The 23,679-nt window shown below is 49.4% G+C and overlaps 10 protein-coding genes across 10 annotated transcripts; 4 read left to right on the top strand and 6 right to left on the bottom strand.

Moving 5' to 3' along the window:
* Positions 1-1,844: 1,844 nt before the first annotated feature.
* On the bottom strand, positions 1,845-4,580 carry J7337_004806 (uncharacterized protein; the record flags this gene model as incomplete). Its single annotated transcript, XM_044822495.1, has 1 exon — positions 1,845-4,580. One exon carries the CDS (start codon positions 4,578-4,580, stop codon positions 1,845-1,847), a length of 2,736 nt encoding a protein of 911 aa, XP_044683828.1.
* Positions 4,581-5,258: 678 nt separating this feature from the next.
* On the top strand, positions 5,259-7,502 carry J7337_004805 (uncharacterized protein; the record flags this gene model as incomplete). The annotated part of the gene is made up of 1 exon (XM_044822494.1): positions 5,259-7,502. One exon carries the CDS (start codon positions 5,259-5,261, stop codon positions 7,500-7,502), a length of 2,244 nt encoding a protein of 747 aa, XP_044683827.1.
* Positions 7,503-8,318: 816 nt separating this feature from the next.
* J7337_004804 (uncharacterized protein) lies at positions 8,319-10,004 on the top strand (the record flags this gene model as incomplete). Its single annotated transcript, XM_044822493.1, has 2 exons — positions 8,319-9,219; positions 9,268-10,004. 2 exons carry the CDS (start codon positions 8,319-8,321, stop codon positions 10,002-10,004), a joined length of 1,638 nt encoding a protein of 545 aa, XP_044683826.1.
* A 1,268-nt stretch (positions 10,005-11,272) lies between these two features.
* On the bottom strand, positions 11,273-12,490 carry J7337_004803 (uncharacterized protein; the record flags this gene model as incomplete). The annotated part of the gene is made up of 1 exon (XM_044822492.1): positions 11,273-12,490. One exon carries the CDS (start codon positions 12,488-12,490, stop codon positions 11,273-11,275), a length of 1,218 nt encoding a protein of 405 aa, XP_044683825.1.
* A 3,060-nt stretch (positions 12,491-15,550) lies between these two features.
* On the bottom strand, positions 15,551-16,596 carry QA3 (Quinate dehydrogenase; the record flags this gene model as incomplete). The annotated part of the gene is made up of 2 exons (XM_044822491.1): positions 15,551-16,293; positions 16,356-16,596. 2 exons carry the CDS (start codon positions 16,594-16,596, stop codon positions 15,551-15,553), a joined length of 984 nt encoding a protein of 327 aa, XP_044683824.1.
* Positions 16,597-17,401: 805 nt separating this feature from the next.
* J7337_004801 (uncharacterized protein) lies at positions 17,402-18,156 on the top strand (the record flags this gene model as incomplete). The annotated part of the gene is made up of 2 exons (XM_044822490.1): positions 17,402-18,016; positions 18,055-18,156. The coding sequence occupies 2 exons, from the start codon at positions 17,402-17,404 to the stop codon at positions 18,154-18,156; spliced, it is 717 nt and encodes a 238-aa protein (XP_044683823.1).
* Positions 18,157-18,553: 397 nt separating this feature from the next.
* QUTE2 (Catabolic 3-dehydroquinase 2) lies at positions 18,554-19,006 on the bottom strand (the record flags this gene model as incomplete). Its single annotated transcript, XM_044822489.1, has 2 exons — positions 18,554-18,605; positions 18,720-19,006. The coding sequence occupies 2 exons, from the start codon at positions 19,004-19,006 to the stop codon at positions 18,554-18,556; spliced, it is 339 nt and encodes a 112-aa protein (XP_044683822.1).
* A 368-nt stretch (positions 19,007-19,374) lies between these two features.
* On the top strand, positions 19,375-20,574 carry J7337_004799 (uncharacterized protein; the record flags this gene model as incomplete). The annotated part of the gene is made up of 5 exons (XM_044822488.1): positions 19,375-19,552; positions 19,606-19,657; positions 19,705-20,229; positions 20,283-20,414; positions 20,466-20,574. 5 exons carry the CDS (start codon positions 19,375-19,377, stop codon positions 20,572-20,574), a joined length of 996 nt encoding a protein of 331 aa, XP_044683821.1.
* A 109-nt stretch (positions 20,575-20,683) lies between these two features.
* Positions 20,684-22,298, bottom strand: J7337_004798 (uncharacterized protein; the record flags this gene model as incomplete). Its single annotated transcript, XM_044822487.1, has 3 exons — positions 20,684-21,511; positions 21,559-21,959; positions 22,004-22,298. The coding sequence occupies 3 exons, from the start codon at positions 22,296-22,298 to the stop codon at positions 20,684-20,686; spliced, it is 1,524 nt and encodes a 507-aa protein (XP_044683820.1).
* Positions 22,299-22,456: 158 nt separating this feature from the next.
* J7337_004797 (uncharacterized protein) lies at positions 22,457-23,552 on the bottom strand (the record flags this gene model as incomplete). The annotated part of the gene is made up of 2 exons (XM_044822486.1): positions 22,457-22,813; positions 22,863-23,552. The coding sequence occupies 2 exons, from the start codon at positions 23,550-23,552 to the stop codon at positions 22,457-22,459; spliced, it is 1,047 nt and encodes a 348-aa protein (XP_044683819.1).
* Positions 23,553-23,679: the final 127 nt, after the last annotated feature.

The following is a 23,679-nucleotide window of genomic DNA, read 5'->3' as shown; positions in this document are numbered from 1 at the left end:
CCAACCCCCGCATCTCAATCCGGCAACGGGCCACATGTGATGGATATCAGCATGATCATGACGCATTCGTGACTAGATTCTAGATGGAGGTTCTTCGGGCCGTCGGCCATTGTTTGCTCAAGTGGGGATAGACTCTGCCCTTACCAATCTTGGCTATACGGCTAGTCACGAGCTGGTAGTCAGCCTATCATGTTTTGAGTATATGACGTTGAATAATGTCACGTCGGCTTACTATAGAAGTTCCTTTCAGGTGATATGACCGAGTATGAAACCAAGGACATGCAAAGGGATCAGAAGACAAGTTACTTAACCAACAGACCAACGAATCAATCAACACGTCAAAGTGATGTTGTAATACTCTTATAGAAGTTTGCCAACTGCTCATCATCCCATTGTCTCGTGGTAACAGTAGCATGAGCATCCTTTATCTGCTCATCCATTTCATCGCTGGTGAAGGGCGTCTCCCGTAGTTAGTAACCGTGTAACTGTACGAACATACTGGCTGCTATGAGAGCCGTCCTCTTATTCCCATCCTGAAACGGGTGATTTAGGGTGATCTTCTGGGCAAGAATGCTTGCTAGCTGGAAAGGATCATCCTGACCATAGTTCTTGTGTTGCTGGGGTGAGAAAACAGCAGACTCGAGGTAAGTTATTTGGGTAGGTTTGTGCGAATAATGTTTGTTTCGTAGAGTTGAAGAATTTGAGCTGCTGTGAGGAAACGAAAGCATGGAGCAGACATGATAAGCATGAGAATAAAGAAACCAATCAATGAATGGCGATTTCATCTGGATATCATGGTACAACTCGGCAAAACGTGTCAGGGATTGAAAGTGATAATGATGAAGCGGAGTAGGATATCAAAAATGCGTGGATACCTGAGGCTCGAATACAAGCAAGAGAACAGAAGCCGAGTTGTCGATGGAATATATCATTTATACCTCAATTGGCTTCTAGTTGAGCAAAATACATAAGAGGCTCTGCATTCAAGCAACCCAATTTCGTAACCAGGCTAGCTATCCTTCAACTTATACAACGCGCCCTTGAGCTTGACCGCGGTTTCTCGACACATTCTCTCAAATTCTTCTATTCCAAGATAAAAAGCAATAAATAATTAGGGCAGTTCAAGATTGGGTATGTGGGTGCAGGATACGAACCGTCTGGTGATCCATTGAGCCTGACAGCGTTCCAATTCCCAAGTGAGCCAGTGTTGCAGGACTCACTTCTTGCTTGGAGTCCCCGAGGTTTCGCTGTAACTCAATTCGAGGCAGCGGTAAAGATTCTGGGCTTGTTTAACACTTGAATTCGTGCTCTGTCGCCAAAGCAGACTTACGATGTGTGAAACATAATGAGCGATGATTAAATTGGAGCGAAAGGGTTTCGAACTGAGAGTGGCGGCTGGGCTCAAAGTAAGAAACTACTGCACGCTTGATAGCTTTCCCGATATCGGACTCAACATATATCTAACTCTCCCCAGGGTCGCCAATCATTATGCCAGTATCATAGGCGATAGGCATGCCCTCTGAATCGATGGTGGTGAACTTTGCGACAGCATCGTGATATGAACGAGAGGGGATGTTTAGGGTAGGCTTAACTCTCCGAAGAGATGTGCGAACGGAGCGAGATAGCACCATGACGTGAAATGGGCTGGGGTACGTTCGCATTGGCCCGGAGGGATGAAAGAATGAGCCAAAAAGAACTGGTTAAAGCCGCGAATTATGTCAGGTGATGTCGTAGCCTGGCGTTAGTCCGGTCACGATCAAGGCGGGAAAGGGAAGATGAAACGTGGACAGCGCAATCGACTTCAATGGGCTATGCAAATATATTCCCCAAACTTCAATTCATTATCATGTTTCCTGCTCATCAAGCGACTGCAGCCTAGGCTGTAACTCCTTAAAATTCGACTTGCCCTCCTCCACGGGGTATGCCTCAAACACCATCCTCCTCATAAGCCGGCGCGGCGCTCTCCTCCCAGTAAACAACTCAAACTGAGCAAACCCCTGCTCTGGCAGTATATCCAGACCATCCATACTTACCCAACCGCGATGCGACTCTGCTCGGAATTGTGCTAGGAACGGTGTGTCCAATGTCTTGTACCCCCACTCAATTGCGACACCGCCAGTTCGACTTCCCAGCCACTCGTTGGGGAGGATAAGTTCGGGCGCGGGGACGTTGCCAATGCGGTGGGTGGGAATGCAAGAAACAATGACGGTAGGTAGGCGGAACTCTGCCGGCCAGGCATCTTCTATTGATTCGATGACATGGAAGCGAGAATGCTCGCTACCGGCGCTCAGTAGGCCATGGTCCCTCCTCTCAAGGACCTGCGTAAAGTGCGACACCATTTTTTCGGCGTTCTTTGGTGTGCGGTTGTAGATGACAATGTTCTTGATGCCAACTTGAAGCATGGCATAGACTGTAGCTCTGGCCATGCCGCCTGCTCCAATGACCAGGCCACAGGTGCTGGACACGACTGCGTTGGCCGGGGAGAGGCCACGGCGAATGCATGCGCGAATGCCAATCCAGTCGGTGTTTTCACCATACAGAGCCTTAATGGGACCTGAGCGGTTGACGCTGTCGAAGAAGGCAGCCCCAGATGGTATTGTTCCATCATCATTCAAAGAGCGGATGGGAATCAGTGTGTTGACAGCACCAATTGCGCGGGCGTGTTTGCTCAACGAATGGGTCAAAGTAATGATCTCAACTTTGAAGGGGAGGCCGATTGAGCCTCCACCAAACTCTGGATCCTCGATCAAATGCTTGATTCCTCGAAGCGACGCACAAGACACTGGCTCGTAGGTATGGGGCAACCCGCATGCCTTTAATGCTGCTTTGTGCATCGCAGGAGACAAACTGTAGCTGACGTTGGCGCCAATGACGTAAAGCTTCATCTGGTCGTATATAAAAGACGAGAAGAGAGCTTCTGTCGCCCCGACCGTGGTAATGGATGGCGTTATCGGGGGTCTGGGATTCACCCGCTCCAGCGAATCTGGGCGGACAACAGTAAGAATACGATTGAAAGCCTGCGAATTCCGACCAAGAGGGCCAGAATTGTAAGAGATAAGTGGGATCTTGGGCCCCTGTAGAGCTGCAACTGATGTCTTGAGGTAGTGAATGCGGAAATTGTCTTCAATAGTAACTGCAGGTCGAATCAGTCTGGCAAGATGGCATCCTAAATTGTTGGCCTTCTTATACCACGACATCCATATTGGAGATTCCCATGAGGGGGGATCTGTGGTGATGAAGCAATTTCCAATCATCTTTGTTCTCTTTCGAATAGATAATATGCGTGAGATGTGGACGTCTTCGAGTCGAAGATCGACTGTCATCATCTCTGGTGCGAGACGTACAGAATGGTGGACAAGATCAAGGTAGACACGCAAGACTTCGTCACTTGCTGTATGAGGTAGGAATAGATGCAGGATTATGGGTAAGATAGTGCTTCGCCTTACAATACCAACGCCTTTGGTAATGTTGGCAAGCAGTTTTCCGCTGGCTTCAGACGTCAATGTGCCTTGCTCAGCATGCTCAGCCAGGTCATGTACAACTATTTGCACAACATCTGCTCCAATGACATGCTCTTCAACATCAACAGAGTCTTTAATGACATCTGAAAGAGGAATGGAGGTGGCATAGGTAAAGTTGCGTTCCTCCGCAGGTATCCTCGATAATGGGAATGCAGAATCTGTAAAGGGTATTGTGCCAGCGGGATAAACAAGAGATAGAAACTTCAGGAAGTGTCGCTCAACATGTTTTAATGTTAAATATGGAGCTGGCGATCTTTGTGTCAATGACTCACGAGAAAGCGACGACTTGGAAGCCTTTTCTGTGACGTTGAAGAACTCAAAGTTGGTGCAGGACCTGAAGATGGCGTTGCTCACATCGAGCAAGCTCTGGACCTTGGAACCGTCGCGAATTTTGAGATGATTCTTAATGGCATCGAAATCACGGACAATGTGGATAACAGGGTTGGTAGCCGCAAATTCTCGAAGGAGACTCTGCACGCGACTCTCCATCCAAGAGCAGACAAGGATACAGCCAGTAGAATGTCGCTGCAAAATACTTTGCAGGACCTTGGCTTGCTGCTTGTAACACTCCGAAGACCCATGTTCGGACTTATAAGCGGCACTCGACAGGCCTATGGATCTCTGGAAAGCTGGCTCCAGATCAATGACTTTGCGGTCCATTGCCGAGGATGCCATGATAGCTAATGTCGACTTTCCAGCTCCGCGCATACCAACAAGTATCATTGACGCGTCTGGGCTGAAATCAGGGACCTGCCCAGTCAAGGGAGGAAAGGTTGGAGAGGGTGTTCGAGTAAGTCCATCGTGTTGGTCCGTATTTGACGGAGCCGCGGATTGAGAATTGGCTCTCGAATTGGCTCGAGAAGTAGCCCGCGAGGGAGGTTGAGACTGGAGCACATCGCTCAGTTTAAAAGACTGCGATTGCGGTGTTGAATTATCGAGGTTATCGCGGGGAATTCCATGATTGTAGTGGACGGTCTTCGGTCGGCTGTGGCCGTTTGGTCGAAGCAAGGTATCGTCGTGGCCAAGAAAGGTCCCCAGGGACCTCTTGACGCCTGCCATTTCGTGCTGCATGTGTCCGGACTCTTTTGACCAGCGCTTTTTCAAGAAGGCGCCATAGTCACCAGGATATCGCAGTTCTTGAGGCTACAGAGAAGGATCTCTTTGTTGGGTAGGGAAGAATGGGTGATGTGGGCTTGTCGAGAAGCGCTGAGTCCGACTGTCAGTTGTGAAGTGGGTGGGCGATGGGCGAGGAAGCTCGGTAGATCCCCCACCAGACAATCCGGGGCAAGCGAGGAGCGATTGGTCGGGAAAGCGTTTATCCGACCCACTCCGAGCCCGCTGTCCAATTACATCGGTGGTGATTCGGCGGTCGGAACTTGGAGGCTGGAACCTAAGGACCATCCCCAAGCAACACAGAATTATTCTAGGGCCCCAGACTCTCCCCGCATCACGTCTCATCGCATCGTATTGCTTTGTCCGGCACTGTTGCTTTGAGATTTCGGTCATGGGAGACAGATCTGCATGACAATGGCATAGGAATCGCGTATCTGAGCTGAGCTTTATTGACATGGGACTTGTATCCAATTCCATTCCACATCATCGTCATACTAGCAAGCATTGATCTCTTGTCAACTGCTGTTAGGTTCCTCTCCCCTCATCTCTCTTTTCATTTCGTCATGACTGCTGGCCTCGCGGCGCAGGCAGCTCATTCACTCTTTGATCATCTACATACAAGCAATGCCGCCTAGGAAACGCGAAAACGATGCGGATACTACCAGCGCTCCCGCAACCACAGCTCCCGCCAAACGTCAACGAGTCTCCCTTGCCTGTGATTCATGTCGCACAGCTAGAGAAAAGTGCGATGGCGCCCGTCCTCACTGTGGAACATGCACCGCGCAAAACAGGCCATGCTCATATACCCCTGCGTCCCGCAAGAGAGGCGTGCAGACGGGATACCTACGGACAATTGAGTTGTCGCTGGCGTGGCTCTTTGAACAGGTTCCTGGCTGTGAGGGAGCTCTTCATCGTCTCCTTACACAGAATGATGGCGCAGATGGTACCCGCATCCTCGCGACAAAGGACAAAGCTGGCCATCGCCTCTACCGGCGATGGAGCAAGAGTCGGGTTCACAAGGACATTGGCAGGTTGCTGTCGGATGAGAAGACGCCTCAGAACGATACATCCGCAGACGACTCGGGAACTGAAGATAGCAGTCCGACTGGCGCACAATTGTTCGACGGCAAACCATCACCCGGGCTATCGATACAAGGCGTCAATCCATCACAGACGAGCATCCCGGGGGCATCTTACAACTTTAACTCAGACCAGCCATCATTACCTACCAAGCTGACATTGCCTCCACACTGGAAAAGGCTGGTCGACATATACATGTCTTATACTCACAGCTGGTTCCCAATTATTGAACCCGGGATCATCACACGCACAGCTTTGATGTATCCCCCAGAGGGCCTTGTCATCGAAGCCAACCCCGCGTCGGCGCTACACGCACAGCTTTGGGCTGCTCTTGCTGTCTCTTCATTTCAAGACGCGGCCTCTTCCAAACCATCACGACCCAACGGATTCTCTCCTAACGAAATCTACTCTATCGCGCAACGGCTTATACCCTCCGACGACGAGACCTTCGAATTGGCTCATATCTCCTCACTCCTCCTTCATTCGCTAGTACTCATGGGCCAAAAGAAGACGATGACAGCATGGATCATGATAGGCCGAGCTTCCCGTCTTGCTTTGCATTATCGCGCGACAGCATCTCACATGTTTCCGGTCAAGGAAGGCGACGCAGCTTCTCTGAATCATAACGAAGTCAGGGTGCTGGCGGGAAGCTTCATTCTGGATTCTCTTGCTTCACTCAGCCTGGGTCAACCGCAAGTGACATCGGGAATTCGACATAGCCTTCCTTCAGTTATTATAGAACAAGCTCTCGACCTGAACGAGCCGTGGACTTCGCTTTCGGGATTCGGAAAGGCGGCGGAAGATGGACAAGAATCAACACCAGATTGCGCATCACCACTATCAACCTTTCGACAACTTTTTGCCTTCTGTAGACTTTGGGGTACCAGCATGGATGCAAGGCTATACAATGACCGCAACCCTCAACGAATCACCCCAGAAGACCTTGTCAGGAGCCTGGACGCTCGGTTTTCATTTTGCAATTCTCTCATCTTCGGTGGTTCGACGCCAAGAGTGCCCTCAGCATATCTGCTTCAAGGCATGTTCTTGGCAATCACATTGGACTTGGTGCCGGGGCATCGGCCGTCTCTCTTATCTAATTTCATAGAGGTTGTTGAGTCGTGTCTGGAAAACTTTGGACCAGGTGGAACACCACCAATCATAGCCATCTTGATGGATATAGTCAAGCACCATGGCCATGGGAACCGAATGCCAGAACACGACCAAGTCAAGTGGAATTCGACAATGGTATCTCTCACAGACGGCTGGAAGCTCAAATATCAAGGGTTAGAGGCCCCTAAAAGCAACCAGCATACACCTAGTTCTGTGGATCCGTCACGCCGCCCAATAGTGAGCCCATCATTTATGGATGAGATATCAACCGCCTCTCATCCCTCGCATCACACAGACCACCCTGCCCCTATCACATCCGGGGAACTGGAACATGAGCTCGGCCGGATGCAGCAACGCCAAAAAGAGCAACAGGCGTTATCATATGAACGGCAACGTTATCAAGCTGCTGACCGTAGCCCGGCCACTTCACAGTCTCTATACACACTAACACCCAATTTGACCTTTCATACCCTTCACACACCATCTCTTGATGGGCAAATGGGATCATTACAAAACTCGATGCCGAGCCAACTCCTTGATTACGACGCAATTCTGGATGAGCTTGGATCCATAGACTGCGCGGATGGTATTGATGTGGATCCTCAGTTTATGACTAACTTGGGCTTTGCGCCAGGATGTGATCTGGGCGAGATGTTTCAAGGTGATTTTGGGACATGATTTAATGCAATCTAATCAATATTTACACGGATACATATTCACCCAAGTTGTTCCCGTCTGCCTACCTGTGGTGTCTTGGCTGATGGGGCGTAATAACTGCCCAGACTGACAGCGCTGATCACATCTGTTCAGGTCAAGATCCTTACAATATCCCAGCAGTAGTATCCCTTCATCCTCGGAGAATGCTACATTCTTGCTGACGCGGTGTGTTGGAGCTGCTGAATAACGTCCAATCAATCTCGGAATAATGCCGACATCGCCGTGCAAATGGGGACCACAGGGATAAACGATGAGCGCTTGAGATTTTCTCCCCATTTCCTGACGAAACAAGGTTAGATCCGCGGCCACATGGTAGTAATGTGATGCGGAAACCCTAGAACAGTCGAGTCAGGATGTGACACCGCGGAAAAGCCTTTATCCCTCGACACGTTCTCTCAGCAACACGAGGCCCTAGCATCCCGGTAAACAGAAAATGACAATACCGAATCTCATGCAACGACGGAAGCATATTCTGCCCCCACAGATCCAACCCCGCAAACCCCGGACTGCATCCCCAATTCTGGAGAAGCAGTTGTTCGGTTGTTGAATTGAGTTGGCCCTTGCTGGCTCCAGCGGCACACTAGCTCTTGGAGACGGTTTTACTGCTAGACTAGGGGCAATATGGGTCATCTTGACTTGTATAAATCTTTGCCCCCCACCGGGTTTTGGAGATTGTCTCTTCGACTCTCCAGTTCATCCACAACCTTCTTTGCAACCTTATCTCCCCACAAGCTGCAACAGTTCTCAAGCAGGTTTGAACCTTGAGACGCCGCAATCATGGGCCTCTTGACTCTGCAAGAAGATCGGCCCACGCCGAAGGCCGTCTACAACTGGCGCGTCTACACATGCGCCGCCATTGCATCAATGGCTGCTTGCACTATCGGTTACGACTCTGCTTTCATCGGAACGACCCTTGCTCTGCCCTCATTCGTGAAGGAGTTCAACTTTGAGAGCTATGACCCTGGTGCGCTTGCGCTGGTCAAGCAGAACATTGTCTCTGTGTACCAGGCCGGTGCCTTCTTTGGATCTCTGTTCGCCTATGTCAGCAGTTACTTTATCGGTCGCCGATACTCTCTCATCCTCTTCTCTCTTGTCTTTATGGTCGGTGCCGGTATGATGCTGGGTGCCAATGGGGCCCGGGGTCTCGGCCTTATTATCGGTGGACGCGTCTTGGCCGGTATCGGTGTCGGTGGATGCTCCAACATGACACCCATTTACATCTCAGAACTGGCCCCTCCCGCTGTAAGAGGTCGTCTTGTCGGTCTCTACGAAGTCGGATGGCAAGCCGGTGGTCTCGTTGGTTTCTGGATCAACTACGGAATCAACCAGCACCTCCCTTACGCCCCTGGCCAGAACGAGAACGTCTGGCTGATCCCCTTTGCTGTTCAGCTCATTCCTGCTGGTCTTCTTCTCATCGGTGCCGTCTTTATTCCTGAGTCGCCTCGATGGTTGTTCTCCAAGGGCAAGCGTGACAAGGCTATCAAGAACCTTTGCTGGATGCGAAACCTTGACCGAGAGGATATCTACATCGTTGAGGAGATTGGCTTTATCGATGCTGAGATTGACCGATTCAACAGCGCTGTTGGCGCTGGCTTCTGGAAGCCTTTTGCTGCTCTCAAGGAGGCCAAGGTCCGGTGGCGTTTCCTCCTCGGTGCCCTTCTCTTCGTCTTCCAGAACGGTAAGCACACTCTTCAAAGTTTTCACTTCAGTGACTAACATTTTCCAGGCTCCGGTATCAACGCTATCAACTACTACAGCCCCACTGTCTTCAAAAGTATCGGCATTACCGGTACCAACACTAGCTTCCTTACCACTGGTATCTTTGGCGTTGTCAAGACGACAATTACCTTTATCTGGATTCTCGTTCTTATCGATCACGTCGGTCGCCGAAATCTTCTCATGATTGGCGCTGGTGGCGGTGCTTTCTGCATGTACTTTATCGGTGCTTACATCAAGATCGCCAACAACGAAGCCAAGGTCGCTGCCGGAGAGGACCCCAAACTGTCCTCTGGCGGTATCGCAGCTGTCTTCTTCTTCTATCTCTGGACCGCTTTCTACACACCCTCATGGAACGGTACACCATGGGTTCTCAACTCAGAGATGTTCGACCAGACCACCCGCTCTCTGGGTCAAGCCAACGCCGCCGCCAACAACTGGTTCTGGAACTTCATCATCGCCCGTTTCACCGAGCAGATGTTCAACGCCTGGGGATGGGGAGTATACATCTTCTTCGCCTCCCTCATGGTCATTTCCGTCTTCTTCGTCTTCTTCTGCATTCCTGAGACCAAGGGTGTTCCTCTTGAGGCGATGGACAAGCTGTTTGAGACCAAGCCTATCTGGAGGGCTAACAAGATTGTCATGGAGGAATTGAGACTCCAGGATGAGGAGTTCCGCCATAATGTTGATGGTGCTGATCTGCGGGAGGAGAAAGCCAATGCTGAGCAGATTGAGGGCAAGGTCTAAAAGTCTTGATAATGATGAAATGCGGAATTTAAAGCGAAATTGAATAGAAGCCAGATTGAATTAATATACCCCTTGTACATCACTTTTGTCTTCAGTAATTAGATTATTGACGATCCTTGCTGTTACCATTGAATTGTCTATGTTTTGTGTGAGATTACAAGCGTCCGACCACAGATCGTAACAACAAGTGAGAGCCCTGGCTCAAAAGTCAGAAGAGCTAGTTTATAACGTTTTGCCTCCTTTCGATAAGTATAAGGTTGACTGATAGTTAAAGGTTATGTACCTTGACCCTAAGTGATGAAAAGGTTTTGGAAAACTTAGCCTAAGCTTAGGGGGCACCTTGCTTATCTTATTCTGACACCCTACATCAAGGTTCAGTGTTTTCTTGCGACATATTAAGCCAACACTGAAAAATGCCAATAAACTTCACCCTTTGAAAGGTAATTTAAAAAGTATAAGATGCTCCGATTTCCCAGGCATGACACTCAAACTCACTACTACGCTCTTCCTCTCACACGTTTCTCAATATGGCCTCATGGAATTCGCTCCCGCCCGAGACGCCCCCAATCGCTTCTCTTCGCCCAAGCATGTCACCGATTCACCGAATTCCGCCCACCGCCGGATATCCCTCCGTTAATATTTTTCGACGACATCATAGCGGGTGGAGAGTGTAAAGAGTCCAAACTCGAGAACCTGTCTATCGCCACCATGTATCTGTCCCACGTGGCACGTCCGCGCATGGCAAATGAGTCTCTGATATCAGCCGCCCAAGCAGCAGCCATGATGCCTCGCCTACGCACCATGGAGCTCTCGTGCTCCTACCCTGGATACGGATGCTTATTCCGGTGTGAAATGGATGGTTATAAAGTTCAGATCACATGGAGATGTCTACAGAACGGGGCGAGCTTTGATCTTGAGGAGCGAGTCATCCAGGAGTGGGAAAGGGTGGCTTCACATCGTCTATTTAATGTGAACTGCGCTCCCTTCGATAACGCTGGGGGGGGAATGGCAAAGATCAATGATAATTCCATACCTGCATCTGAAACGGCTTGCTTATAGTCCACTTGAAGAGGCGCAGCTGAGGGCTTTTCAGGAGGGGTATAGAAACTGGTGGTACACGCCAACGAGACAGGAATACCGCGGCGTTTATTAACTATCCGTTCTTTTCCAGTAGGACAAAGAATTGCATAGATGAAGTTCCTTTTCGCCAGGATAGGGCTGAGTTGGTACATGATGAACTCATCGGAGGGTGTCTTAACTGTCTCATATCATACGTGACCGCTCTCCTTCCACGCCGCATACTTTTGATAAATATCCTTCCTAAAAACATCTTTCAGATCTGTAGCAACGCCTCCGTCAAGAGGCAACTTTGCAAGAACAGCCCCAACACCACAAATATCATTCTTGCGATCAATGAACCACGCAAACGTCAATCCTCCACCCCAAGACATATTATGAGCACCATACCACCCCTCAACATCCTCAAGTGTAATGGTGCCTCCAAGCCCATGGCCAACCTTTGTCTCCTCGCCGATACCAACTCTGAAGAAAGGGCCGAGTGGAGTAGCTAGCATGCCTTGTTGACCGATAAGTGCTTCAGGGGCAAGGTGGTTCTGAAACATGTCTGCGCAGGTTTCGGGCTTGAGGAGCTTGCCGTCGTTAGCGAGTAGGGATTGGGCGATTTTGAGATAGGCTGGTGCAGGCATAGCGAGACCGTGACCGCCGAAACAGCCATCTGAACGGCTATTGATTTCAGCTCCTTGACCCATGACTGCGTAACCAATACCATTTGGATCATCAGGATTGAGGTCGACGAGACGCTCACGTAAGTCCTCTCTCGTGACAGGGAAGAACTGAGCGTCGGTTTTCAAACCAAGAGGCTTCAGCATACGCTCGTGAACATGCTCTTCCAAGGTATGTCCAGTAACACGCTCCACAATTCGACCAGCCCAGTCTAAGCCAGGACCGTACATCCATCCTTTTCCAGGTTGATGCAAAAGAGGATATATGAAAGTATCTTCAACCTTTCTCTTCTGTCCATCCTTGGGTTTGTACTTGCTGCTCCACTTTCCTATGCTGGGAGCCAAGAAATCATACGCCAGTCCAGCGCTGTGCGTAAGCAGCATTTCAAGTGTGATAGGTTGGCACGCTGGTTCAAGAATCGGTTCATCATCTTCTGTCCAGCCAGTAAGGACCTGCTTCTCTGCTAACTCCGGTGCGATTTTTGATAAATCACCCTTGAGGGTGAGAAGACCATCGTCAACGCATTGTAGAGCTGCGATGGAAGCTATGAGCTTTGTAGCTGAGGCAAGACACAAGATATCATCGAGCTGCTGAGGACACTTTTCACCCGAGATGAGAGTTCGCTGACCAAGTGCTTTGCTGTAGGAAAAGTCTCCTTTGGAGTTGGTAGCGCAGATGATGCCGCCGTTGATCTTGCCAGAGTCGATGGCGGCTTGGAAGCTCGTTTCGATAGTTCTCGCCATTGCAAGAGCAGAGAAAGAGTTGATTCTGATGGGTGACTTGAAGGACCCAGCTAGGAGTGAGTGATGAGAGATTTTCAGTCTTGATGGCATTGGGGATCTGAGTATTTATGCAGTTGGTTGATGTAAGACAGAAAAGTAATCATCCGAGAGGAGTTCAATCACGTGGGTCGCTATACGGCGAGTTGTTATACCAGCCAATCAGACTGCTTCTTTTCCGAGTGAGCGAATCGACTTGAAGGATTTCCTTCTCATCACCACTATTATACCGCCGGTGAGTCAACAGCTGAAAGAATCTACCTCTTTTCATTTCATTATGATAGAGATCTATTATGCTCTCGAATAACTCCCCAAGAGACTTGTTAGAATTCTGGTCCAAGTAAAATTCGGATATCAAATTCCATGGGGCTTGTTTAATCTACCAGTCAGACGACGTCATTCAGACTGACCACCATCCTCAAATCTCGAGTGACTCACTCTCGTCAGTCAGTAGTTCATTGGATCATCCAACTGCATCATCTGCCTCAAGAAAGGTCTTGTGCTTACGCCCTTCTCATGACGATCCATGGACTAAAACTACCCCAAAAAACGCGAAAGACCGTGCAGATCAGTCGGGGTAACCATTCGGCCATGAAGCTTTCTTACCGATACACGGTCAAAATGAATGCCATAGCTGACACTACGTGAAGTAACCAGTGAAAAAATTCAATATCTCTTAAATAGGCTTGATGGTTCGTTATAGACCCTTATTTTGTAGGTCATACATCTTCTGGCGCTGAGTATGCCACAATGGGCTGATATAGCTGCTTAACAAGGGTAATAGAGTATTCTGTGAAGCATCGTGAGAAACATATAAATAGATATCGAGTATAATTTACACTGATTATGAGAATGGGGAGAATAACATGAAACTGAGATATCCAGTCCCTGGGCACTATGCCATATCTTGCCAAGCTAAAATCTCCAACACCACGGCAAGATATCATCTTTGCCGAGCATATATTTCTCAACTCCAACGTCACTCCCAACTCCCAATTAACCTCTGACACTCAGACCTCCATGCATCATCATGTCTCCCTCAACCTCACCCCCTCGACCAGAAATGGTCCAGATAACCTCCCCTTCTCACCTAGAACCAACAATCTCACCAACAATAACCCGCATCAACGCAGCCTACGACTGGACATCCCCCAGCGACCCTTCCAACCCCCGAAACTTCTCCCTCCTCACCAAAACCCTCAGCATAGCATCTATAACATCCCTCGCTTGGTCATCCTGTTTCGCCGGCGCAATATACGCTCCCGCCCAAACAGCCGTCAGCCATGACTTTCACACAAACCGTTTACTTACCGTCCTGCCTCTGAGCTTGTATAACCTCGGCATGGCGTGTGGTCCACTAGTCGGAGCACCGCTATCTGAAACATATGGCCGCAAGACGGTATATGTTGCTACGACGCCTATATTCCTTGCTTTTCTGCTGGGATCGGGATTTGCGCGGGATATCGTGAGTTTATCGATCTGTCGTTTCTTTGCGGGGATGTTTGCATCGCCGAATGTGAATAATACATCTGCTACAATAATGGACTATTGTGCGCCGCAGTATCGTGGTGCAAGTTTGGGAATATACTACTCTATTCCTTCGCTTGGCGCAGCTGTTGGACCGCTCGTTGGGGGGTTTGTTGAGAGGTCTTTTGGGTGGCGTTGGACGCAGTGGGTTGCTGTTGTGATAACGTGTGTTCTTTACATACCTGTTTTGTTCACGAGGGAGACTTATAAAAAGGTTGTTTTGCGGAAACGAGCTATCAGGATGGGGTTGGGTGATAGCTCGTCTCAGCAAACAACTGTTGCTAGGACGATTCGACACTTCTTTACGGTTCTTATCCTTCGACCGCTTCATATGCTGTTTACTGAACCAATCGTCACTCTAGTCAGTCTCTACAACGGCTTTATCTTTGGATTATTGTACACATTCATCATATCCGTCCCGTGGATCTTCAGACATTACTATGATTTCAGCGCAACTGGCGAATCCCTCTCATATCTGGGCATAACTCTCGGCACGCTCTTCGCCTGCGCGCCCTTCGTCCTAATCGACTTCTCATACTATCAAAAACGTCTTATCCACTGGACCCAAACCCACGACCCAAGCGAGCCTTTTCCCCCAGAGCACCGTCTCATCTCCTCCATGATCGGGAGTTTTCTCCTCCCCGCTAGTCTCCTCATAGCAGGATGGACAGCTGAATTCCGCGTCCACTGGATTCTCCCTATATTCTTCCAGGGACTGACGATGATGGCATGTCTTTTGATCTACGCTGGTGTAAACCTCTTTATGCTTGATGCTTACGGTCCTTTGTATGGAGCATCTGCCTCTGGGGCCATGATGCTGAGTAGATATTCGTTGAGCTTTGCGTTCCCGATGTTTTCACTGCAGATGTTTGAGAGGCTTGGTGCAGGGTGGGCGACGACGCTTTTGACGGGGTTTACGTTGTTGATGGCGCCTATACCGTGGTGTTTCTTTGTTTATGGGGAGAGGATTAGGGCGAGGAGTAGATATGAGTCGAGCTCGTAGCTAGAGGTCAACGGGACTTTTCAGTCCTCATCTTCACCAATCATCTCCGTGCCCTCAAAAAGATCAAGCCAATCCTCCAACCTCTCATTGACGGAAGTGTCCAACTCCCAGGGCTCAGTGGTCGGGGCATCTTGATCTCCAGCCCAGACATACATATCCGCTTCCAAAACACTCCCATCCTCCAACTCTGGCATACTTTTTATTTGCATAACTACAGAGGAAATAAAAGTCTATGTGTTGGCTGCCTAGTCATTTTTTGCAGTGATTCGGTAAGATGCTTATAATTTTCCCCATCTGAGCTTATATTTAGGTAAAGATTTATAACTTTAGGTAAGTTTAGGGTATCTTAGTGTAAAGAACCATCACATTTCATCGTTAACTCCAACCACTGGCAAAGCCAACATAAAATAACAAAAAGTCCAATCATTTATCTAAACTCCAATAATGTAATGCACGCTATGTATCTATGCCCAATAAACAAAACAAACCCTCCCTTACAGCTTTGCCGCCTCCGCCCTCTGCGCAACCTTCTCCGCAATAGCAACATGCACCTTTTCAATCGGCATCTCCTCCAGCTGCTTGCCCGTCCAGTACTTATCCTGCTCCAGGCCCTGATAAATCAACGCCTCCGTTCCCAGAATGACCTTCCACCCTTTATCCTCCGCAATACCACCTAATCTCGTAAAAGGCGTGGGGTTGTAGCACATCTCCAGAATAGCGCCCTTTTGCTCCTTGTCCAAGAATGCTTCTGTCACTGCGCGCGCGCGAATCTCCTCTTCTGTCTCGGGCTCAAAATCGGGGACGCACGCTACGATCGCACCAGGTGCTTCGAGACCTTGTGCTTGTGACACATCCTTGACGTGTAGTAAACCCTCGCCGTAGCCGCGCTCAGCACAGTCGGCGATCACGGCGGTGACTTCTGCGTCGTCGCGGTTAACGAGGTAAATCGTCTTGACCTTCATCCACTTGCGCAGCGCGTAGATAGCGCTTCTAGCGGCGCCGCCACCGCCAACTACGAGGGCGGGCTTGTTGTGGAAGACAGCGTCGGGGTTGTCGATGTTTTGGTAGAACGAGTCGCGGATGCCAATGACGTCTGTGTTTGCGCCGCAGAAGATTCGGCGGCCGTCACGCTCACGGATGAAGAGGGTGTTGCAGGCGCCGACGTCGCGACATTCTTCTGTGAGTTCATCTAGGTATGGGATGATGGCGACCTTGTTGGGCATGGTGACTGAGGCGCCTATACATCATGTCATCAGTACTCATGCATGTCAATTGGGTGAGTGAGTGAATGGAACATACCGTAAAAGTCGGGATGTTGCGCCAATTTCAAAAAGCCAGGAATATCAGCTGAATCAAGTCTAACCTGACCCCACTTCAACCCAAGATCTTGATAAATAACATTATGAAGAAACGGCGACAGCGAGGCAGTCAATTTCTTGCCAAACAGGTATCCGTGGCGCTGCAGCTGCGAGACCTGGTTCGATTGGAGAGAGTCTCCAGAGACGGAGCCTTGCTCAGAGGAGATTGGCTGGACAGACATGATATGATAGGTAGATAGTACAAAGAGACAAGAGACAAGAGAAAAGAAAGTGGCCTGATTGAGAGAAACAATCCTGGAAAGTAGCGACGATAGATCTATTCAAGTAATAAAACCCATCCAGTAGCAAAGAACACAATGGAAAGGAAAAAAACCCCAGATCCTCACTCCCCGCCGAAACCTCCGCCCCAAAGGGTTTATCCACTAAAGCTGGGGTCGCAATGCAAGAAATTACCGGGTCTCGACCTCCACAGTCGGATAAAGACTTAGCCACCTCGGTGCCCGGGTAATGGATAAACAAGACGTTCATCCCCCATGATGCAAACAGTGTGAGGCGACTGTGGAAATTCCCTTATCATTATTTCCAATGGAGTATCCCTCTTAAACGATTAACATGGCTCGGCTGGTACCGCCTCGTGACGGCTTTCAGCATGACGATGGATAAGGGAAGATCGAGATGGGACTACGGGGGTGGTATTGGATGAATGATTGCTTTATCATCGAGTCTTGATCAGGGGTATTCTCCGCTCTGTAGATTCTATATCAAGTTGCCACAGCATCAGTGGTGATTTGTCTCTTTAGTTATCTCATTATTGTATCTATCACTGTTCATATAAGCATTCTATCATCAAGTGTCATTCACCATACTATACTACCACTTATACCCATCCAACACATCACATAGCGACTTCATTATATCGGCTACACACTCCTATCTAATACCGCTGCCATGGCTCACAAACCAAGCATATGCACAATGTCCCTAGGCCGTTGTTTCGCAGGCCACTCCCTCCCCCACAAACTCGACATGGCCGCCAAATACGGCTTCCAAGGCATAGAAGTCTTCTACGAAGACCTCGTCGACCTCGCCAAGTCCCTCCCAGGCGGTGACACACCCTCCAACCAAATCACAGCCGCCCGCACAATCCACGATCTCTGCGCCGCCCGCTCCCTCACCATCATCTGCTTACAACCCTTCATGCACTTTGGCGGTCTCATCGATCGTCAAGCACAAGCACAACAATATGAAGAACTCAAGCTGTGGTTTGAGCTATGTCACGCGTTGGAAACAGATCTTATCTTGTTCCCTAGTAGCTTTTTACCAGAGGAGCAACTTACGGATGATATGGATGTTATAGCCGCTGATTTCACGGTGGCTGCTGATATGGGGCTGGAGCAACAGCCGCAGATCAAGTTTGCGTTCGAGGCGTTATGTTGGGGAACGCGAATCAACAGGTGGGAGCAAAGTTGGGATATAATCCAGCGCGTTGACCGTGAGAATTTCGGTATCTGCCTGGATAGCTATAACATCCTCGGCCGCATCTACGCCGACCCTGCAGCAGTAGGCGGAAAGACAAAGGACTGCGACACCGTTACAAAAGAATCCATCAAGCATATCCTCACAGACATCGACGTCAGCAAAGTATTCCTAGTACAAGTGGCTGACGGCGAGAAACTCAGTTCACCTCTGAACGAGAGCCATCCGTTTTACAACGCGGAGCAACCCTCGCGGATGAGCTGGTCGAGAAACGCGAGGCTATTCTACGGGGAGAGCTCGTATAATGCTTATCTACCGTGTAAGCAATTACTGAGGGCTGTTGTGCAGGGGTTGGGGTTTGAGGGGTGGTTGAGCTTTGAGGTGTTTAATAGGAGGTTTTGTGATAGGGATCAGATTGTGCCTGAGGAGACGGCTAAGAGGGCGGCTGAGTCGTGGGAGAAGATGAAGGTTGAGCTGGGGTTGAGGACAGCGGACGATGTGCAGCCGAGATTGCAGGCCATGTTGTAAATAATCTTTGTTTTGTTGCATTGTTCATAATACCACCAGAATGTGTTGTTACCATCATCTGCTGTCCTTATTTGATCAGCGAACACACGATCACAACTCCATAACCCTCAATCCCATGATCTGACTTAGACTGTAAACACTTTTCACATTCAATTTGCTTGAATCAGTGATAATTTACAGCTTCGTCCTCAACTTCAAGTGCTTAACCGCATACTCAATCGCAGCACTATACCCAAAAACCCCCAACCCACAAATCACCGCCTCCGCCTTATCACACAGATAACTATGATGTCTAAACGCCTCTCTCGCATGAACATTCGTGATGTGCACCTCCACAAACGGGATGTTCACTCCCACCAGCGCGTCTCTTATCGCAACGCTGGTATGTGTGTAGGCCCCCGCGTTGATGATGATCGCATCCACGTTTCCTCGCGCCTCGTGGATCCGGTCGACGATGGCGCCTTCGCTGTTGGCTTGGAAGGACTCTAGGCTGGATGAGAGAGATTCTGCTTGTGCTGAGGCTGAGGATTCAACGTCGGCGAGGGTCGTTGAGCCGTAGATGTGTGGCTCGCGTGTGCCGAGGAGGTTGAGGTTTGGGCCGTTGATGAGGAGGAGACGACGAGACATGATGGCTTGTGTATGAATGTCAATGTCAATTGATTTGCGATCTTGTCTATTCAGTATCTCTCGTTACTGTTACTTATCAATGATCACTCGCAAAAGTAAAACTCCGCCAATTCCCCAGCTTTTCCCATCACCCATCCCCAAACTCTCGGCACCCCCCGCCCGCGGTTAAGCCTTCATCCCCCTCTACCCCTCCTCCCCATTCCCACTAACACAGCATCCCCCCCTCCCCACAGCGCATCATAATCCGTCACCGCGGAAAACAACCCCAGCGACGGTTTCATACGGCATACACTACAACAAAACAAGCTACCTTGGACTTTTATCCCTTCTCTGCGTCTTCTGGAAAAACAAAGGCCAAAAAAATAATAATGGAGCAGCAGGAATTGAACGACATTTACGCCTTTGCCGTGCAGCTTGGCAAAGATGCGGGTGACATGCTCATGGCCGCTGCTCAGCGCCGAATTGATGGGAGTGGCCAGTCTTCGAGTGCTGTTTCGTATGTTGAGAAGGAGAACTCGGTAGATATCGTGACAAAGACAGACAATGGTATTCCCTCCTTGTATCCTCACCATCTGCTCATGGTGTAGCTGACTGTCTAGATGTCGAGAACTTTATCCGCACAACTGTCCTCAGTAAATATCCTGATCATGGGTATGTCTTACCCCTCGTCTTATCATGATCCTCACTAACGACAGCAGATTCCTTGGCGAAGAGTCCTACTCTGCTGGTGCTTCGCGAACATACCTCGTTGAAGACAAACCAACATGGGTAGTTGATCCTCTTGATGGCACCGTCAACTTCACACATCTCTTCCCCATGTTCTGCGTATCAATCGCTCTAGTCGTCAAAGGTGTTCCAGTCATTGGCGTCATCAATGCGCCGTTCCTCCGTCAATTCTTCTCATCATGCACGGGGCGAGGCGCATGGCTCAATGAGACACAGCGACTACCATTGATTCGAAACCCGATCCCTCCGATGCCTGCTAATGCGCCTAGCGGTTGTACTTTTTCGTGCGAATGGGGCAAGGATCGTCGCGATATTCCAGATGGCAACATGTCGCGGAAGATCGAGTCTTTTGTGAACATGGCTTCGGAGAGAAGTGGCAGGGGAGGAAAGGGTGGTATGGTCCATGGCATGCGAAGCTTGGGCAGTGCGACATTGGATCTTGCTTACACTGCTATGGGATCCTTCGATATCTGGTGGGAGGGCGGATGCTGGGAATGGTACGACTATCTCGCTCTATTCTACAGCATAATAGAGATGCTAACTTGAACAGGGACGTCGCGGCTGGTTTCGCAATTCTCGAAGAGGCTGGTGGTCTTGTAACAACAGCCAATCCTCCCAGCGACCCAGAGACTGCCGTCATTACAAGGGCACATCTTGGAGGCCGGCTGTATCTAGCCATACGGTACGCACACGTCAACTGAACCTTGAAGTCTCATTTACTGACAGTCAATAGCCCCGCCGGCCCTGCAGCAACAGAGACAGGACGACAGACACAAGAGCGAACAGTGAGGGAGGTCTGGAAGCGTGTCCGAGAATTAGATTACAAGCGCCCAGGCGTATAAACAGCTTCAACAATATCAACATAATGCACATAGAACATCCTTCAACAAGTACAACATGACTGCCCATTCATATGCACCCCAAATTTCTGACTGAATAATATACCTCCAACTACATATTGTCAATTTCCTCCATGCGGGCAACAAAATCTTCTTGTAAACGCTGCAGATAACCGGGGAGCGCCTCCTCGCTTCCAGAATCTTTAGCCTGCCTCAATGCATCCTGCAGATTGAGAATGAGCTTTCGGCGGGCTACGAGCCTAGCTGACTCTGAGTTACGCTTGGTCGTTTCTCGTTTTCGCCTGATGTCCTTGGCTACTGCTTCTGCTTTGTCAATGAAGGACTGAGGAAGCCCGATAGCACGTGCCAAATTGATGCCATAATGGTCTTCGCCTCTGATGGCACCAGAGGTCGCCTTGTAAAGCATCGTAATATGAGGCAAACCGTCTTCAGTTGTCGATGTAGTGGCAGCTAGGTGAAGGTTGAGGATACCTGGACGATCCGCGAGAACCTTCGTCAGATCAACGTAGTGGGTCGCAAACCAGACAGATGCTTTGCTTTGAATCAAGGCTTCAGACATCGCAATTGCAATTGCAAGACCATCTCGGTTGCTCGTAGCCCTGCCCAGTTCATCAATCACCGCAAGGCTCTTGTCGTCAATGTTCCTCAGGATGAAAGACATCTCTCGCATTTCGACAGAAAAAGTCGAAAGGTTGCTTTCAATGTTGTCGTCAAGCGAAACTCGCGCAAATATGCTGTGGATTATGGAGAATGCGGCATACTCTGCCGGCACAAAGGATCCTATTTGCGCCATGATCTGAAGCAATGCGACCGCCCGTATGTACGTGCTTTTCCCACTCATATTACAACCCGTCACGATGTGGAAGCAATATTGCTCTGTGGAGTAGTAATCGTTGGGCACAAAGGTGCCGTTCATAGTCTACATGAATCAGTCAATCTGTATCAGCAGTGGCTTCTCGCACTTACTTTATCGAGGACAGGGTGTCTCGCTGCTTTCAATGCGAGCGTCGTGCTGAGATCTGGCTTCACGTAGTCCCTGGTAGTTGCAAGCTGCGCAAAGGAAGTGATCATGTCGACAAGCGCAACCGATTCGCAAACGCGGAACAAGTGTGGGATGTCGGAACGTAGTTCTTTCAGCAAGTCTTGTATAACCTTGTCGCTTCGAATGACAACCTCATTAGAGGTATCGGATAACCTCAGATTGAGCTTGACCAAGTCAAGTGTCTGGCATTCAATCTTGTCCTTCTTTCGTACCACATTGATCAACAGGTCCGGAAGGGGACGGTCATCAAAGTCTGCCGCTCGTAGCCTTAGCCAATATTTACGCCCATTATCGTATCGGAGGCTAGCATCAAGTCCGTGTGCCTCTAGATCTTATTAGTGGCATATTACACAAAGGCATGTTTCATACCATTCAGAGCATCGATGTGCTGGTGGATATCTTCTGTGAGCTCTTTGTATGTCTGGCGAGCAACATCAAGCATTCCGTTGATGCCCGCTTTGACAGCAAAGGTTCTCTGATTTCTAAGATCTAGCGCAGACTTCATGTAAGTAACGTCCGCCTCAATGGTCTGCCGGATCGTATTGAGGCTGTGGCTTGTGATTTGAGGGCGACACAGCTCTCGGACCTTGGCTAGTAGCACGCTGTTGGCAGGACCCAATGCCGTATGAAGTTCGGGTATTGACTCCAGAAAACTTTTGATCATGAGAACTTGATTGATCTGTTCCTCGACTTGTTGGACATCAGCATTGATGGGAACAATTATCAACTATGGGAGTTAGTAGGATATGCAGTAATTGGGTAATTAGCTTGCCTTGGTCAGGAGCTTTTCCGTGTCATGAAAGAGCTTTAGGGCTACTCGAGTTAGCAAGATTCCATATTATCGCGGCGAGCCTTGCCTTTGCGAATCTCCAAGAACATTTCTTCATTAGTCGTCAACTCGTCCAGCGCATCATACCGAGGTGTGATGAAAAGTTCTGGGCGAGTGGGTGGCTGCAGGATGTTGCTACGAAGCATCCTTGAACCCATCGGGGTGCATGTATGGTTCAGCAGGCCAAAGAGTGAATCTTTAGACTTTGGGTTTCGGATATTCTGCATAATCTCAAGCGATTGAATAGCCGAAATGTCAATCATCATGGTATCTTCTGAAGGTCGGTATTGGATGCGGAGCGAGTGCGGCATGAAGTTGATCGAGAAGTGTTGCTGGATATACTTCATTGCCTGTTCCGAGTCAGTATCTTCACTGGAGGCCCGGCATGATTTGACTTACAGCGGCAAGAGAACAAATGGCATAGAACTTGCCCTGTGTTGCCACCTTCAAAGGTTTGATGTCATCCTTGAAAGCTAGGTTGTGGATATACTCCAGTCCTTCTGTCTCTGACCATGCTGACCTTTCCAATGCGTCGATTTGAACTTCAGGAATCAGGTCTTGGACAAGAGAAAAGAGTGAGCTAGGGTTATTTGGTGGACAGGCTGTAGTCATGAACAGAATGCGTGAGGGTGCGGACAACTGGATCTTGTGAATCGTCTTGACATAGGATTGGTTGTCACATATTTGACTGATGACAGCTTCCCCGAGAGAAACATTGACGAATGCGATACCCACTGCAGGAGAAACTCCGCGAGCCTCGCTCACGGCGCATACAATGGTCTGCGCTTCGCTAAGCCCGAGGATGGAAGAGGCAGTTCCGTTGCGAGACATTCTTCCGGATGCTGTACCAGGTCTCGATCCAGGGCGTACAGTAGAAGGTCTTGATATGTTAGGCCTTATGCTATTACTTGAGTGATCGTATCCGGAGTATTCGCTTAGACTGGTCTGTGGTCGCCTGGGCGCCAAGGAGTTCCGGATTGCGGTGTGGTCCAGATGTGCTTGGCTATCGCTGCTCTGGAAGTAACTCGACGATGAGCGACTAGCGGTTCTGGATGGTATGGAGCGGAGTAGCTCTAGATTCACATCCATGTTGTGATCGATTCGCCGTGATCAACAAAGGGTATCGTGTGAGGGTAGACAAGAAAGGCGGTGATAATTTGAGATTTAGAATCAAGACTGGCAAGATCACTTGGAATAAATTTGTTGTAAAGAACCG

This window comes from Fusarium musae, chromosome 3 (assembly GCF_019915245.1).
Source record: "Fusarium musae strain F31 chromosome 3, whole genome shotgun sequence".
Lineage (NCBI taxonomy): Eukaryota > Fungi > Ascomycota > Sordariomycetes > Hypocreales > Nectriaceae > Fusarium > Fusarium musae.
This window is presented reverse-complemented; position numbering and strand designations above follow the sequence as displayed.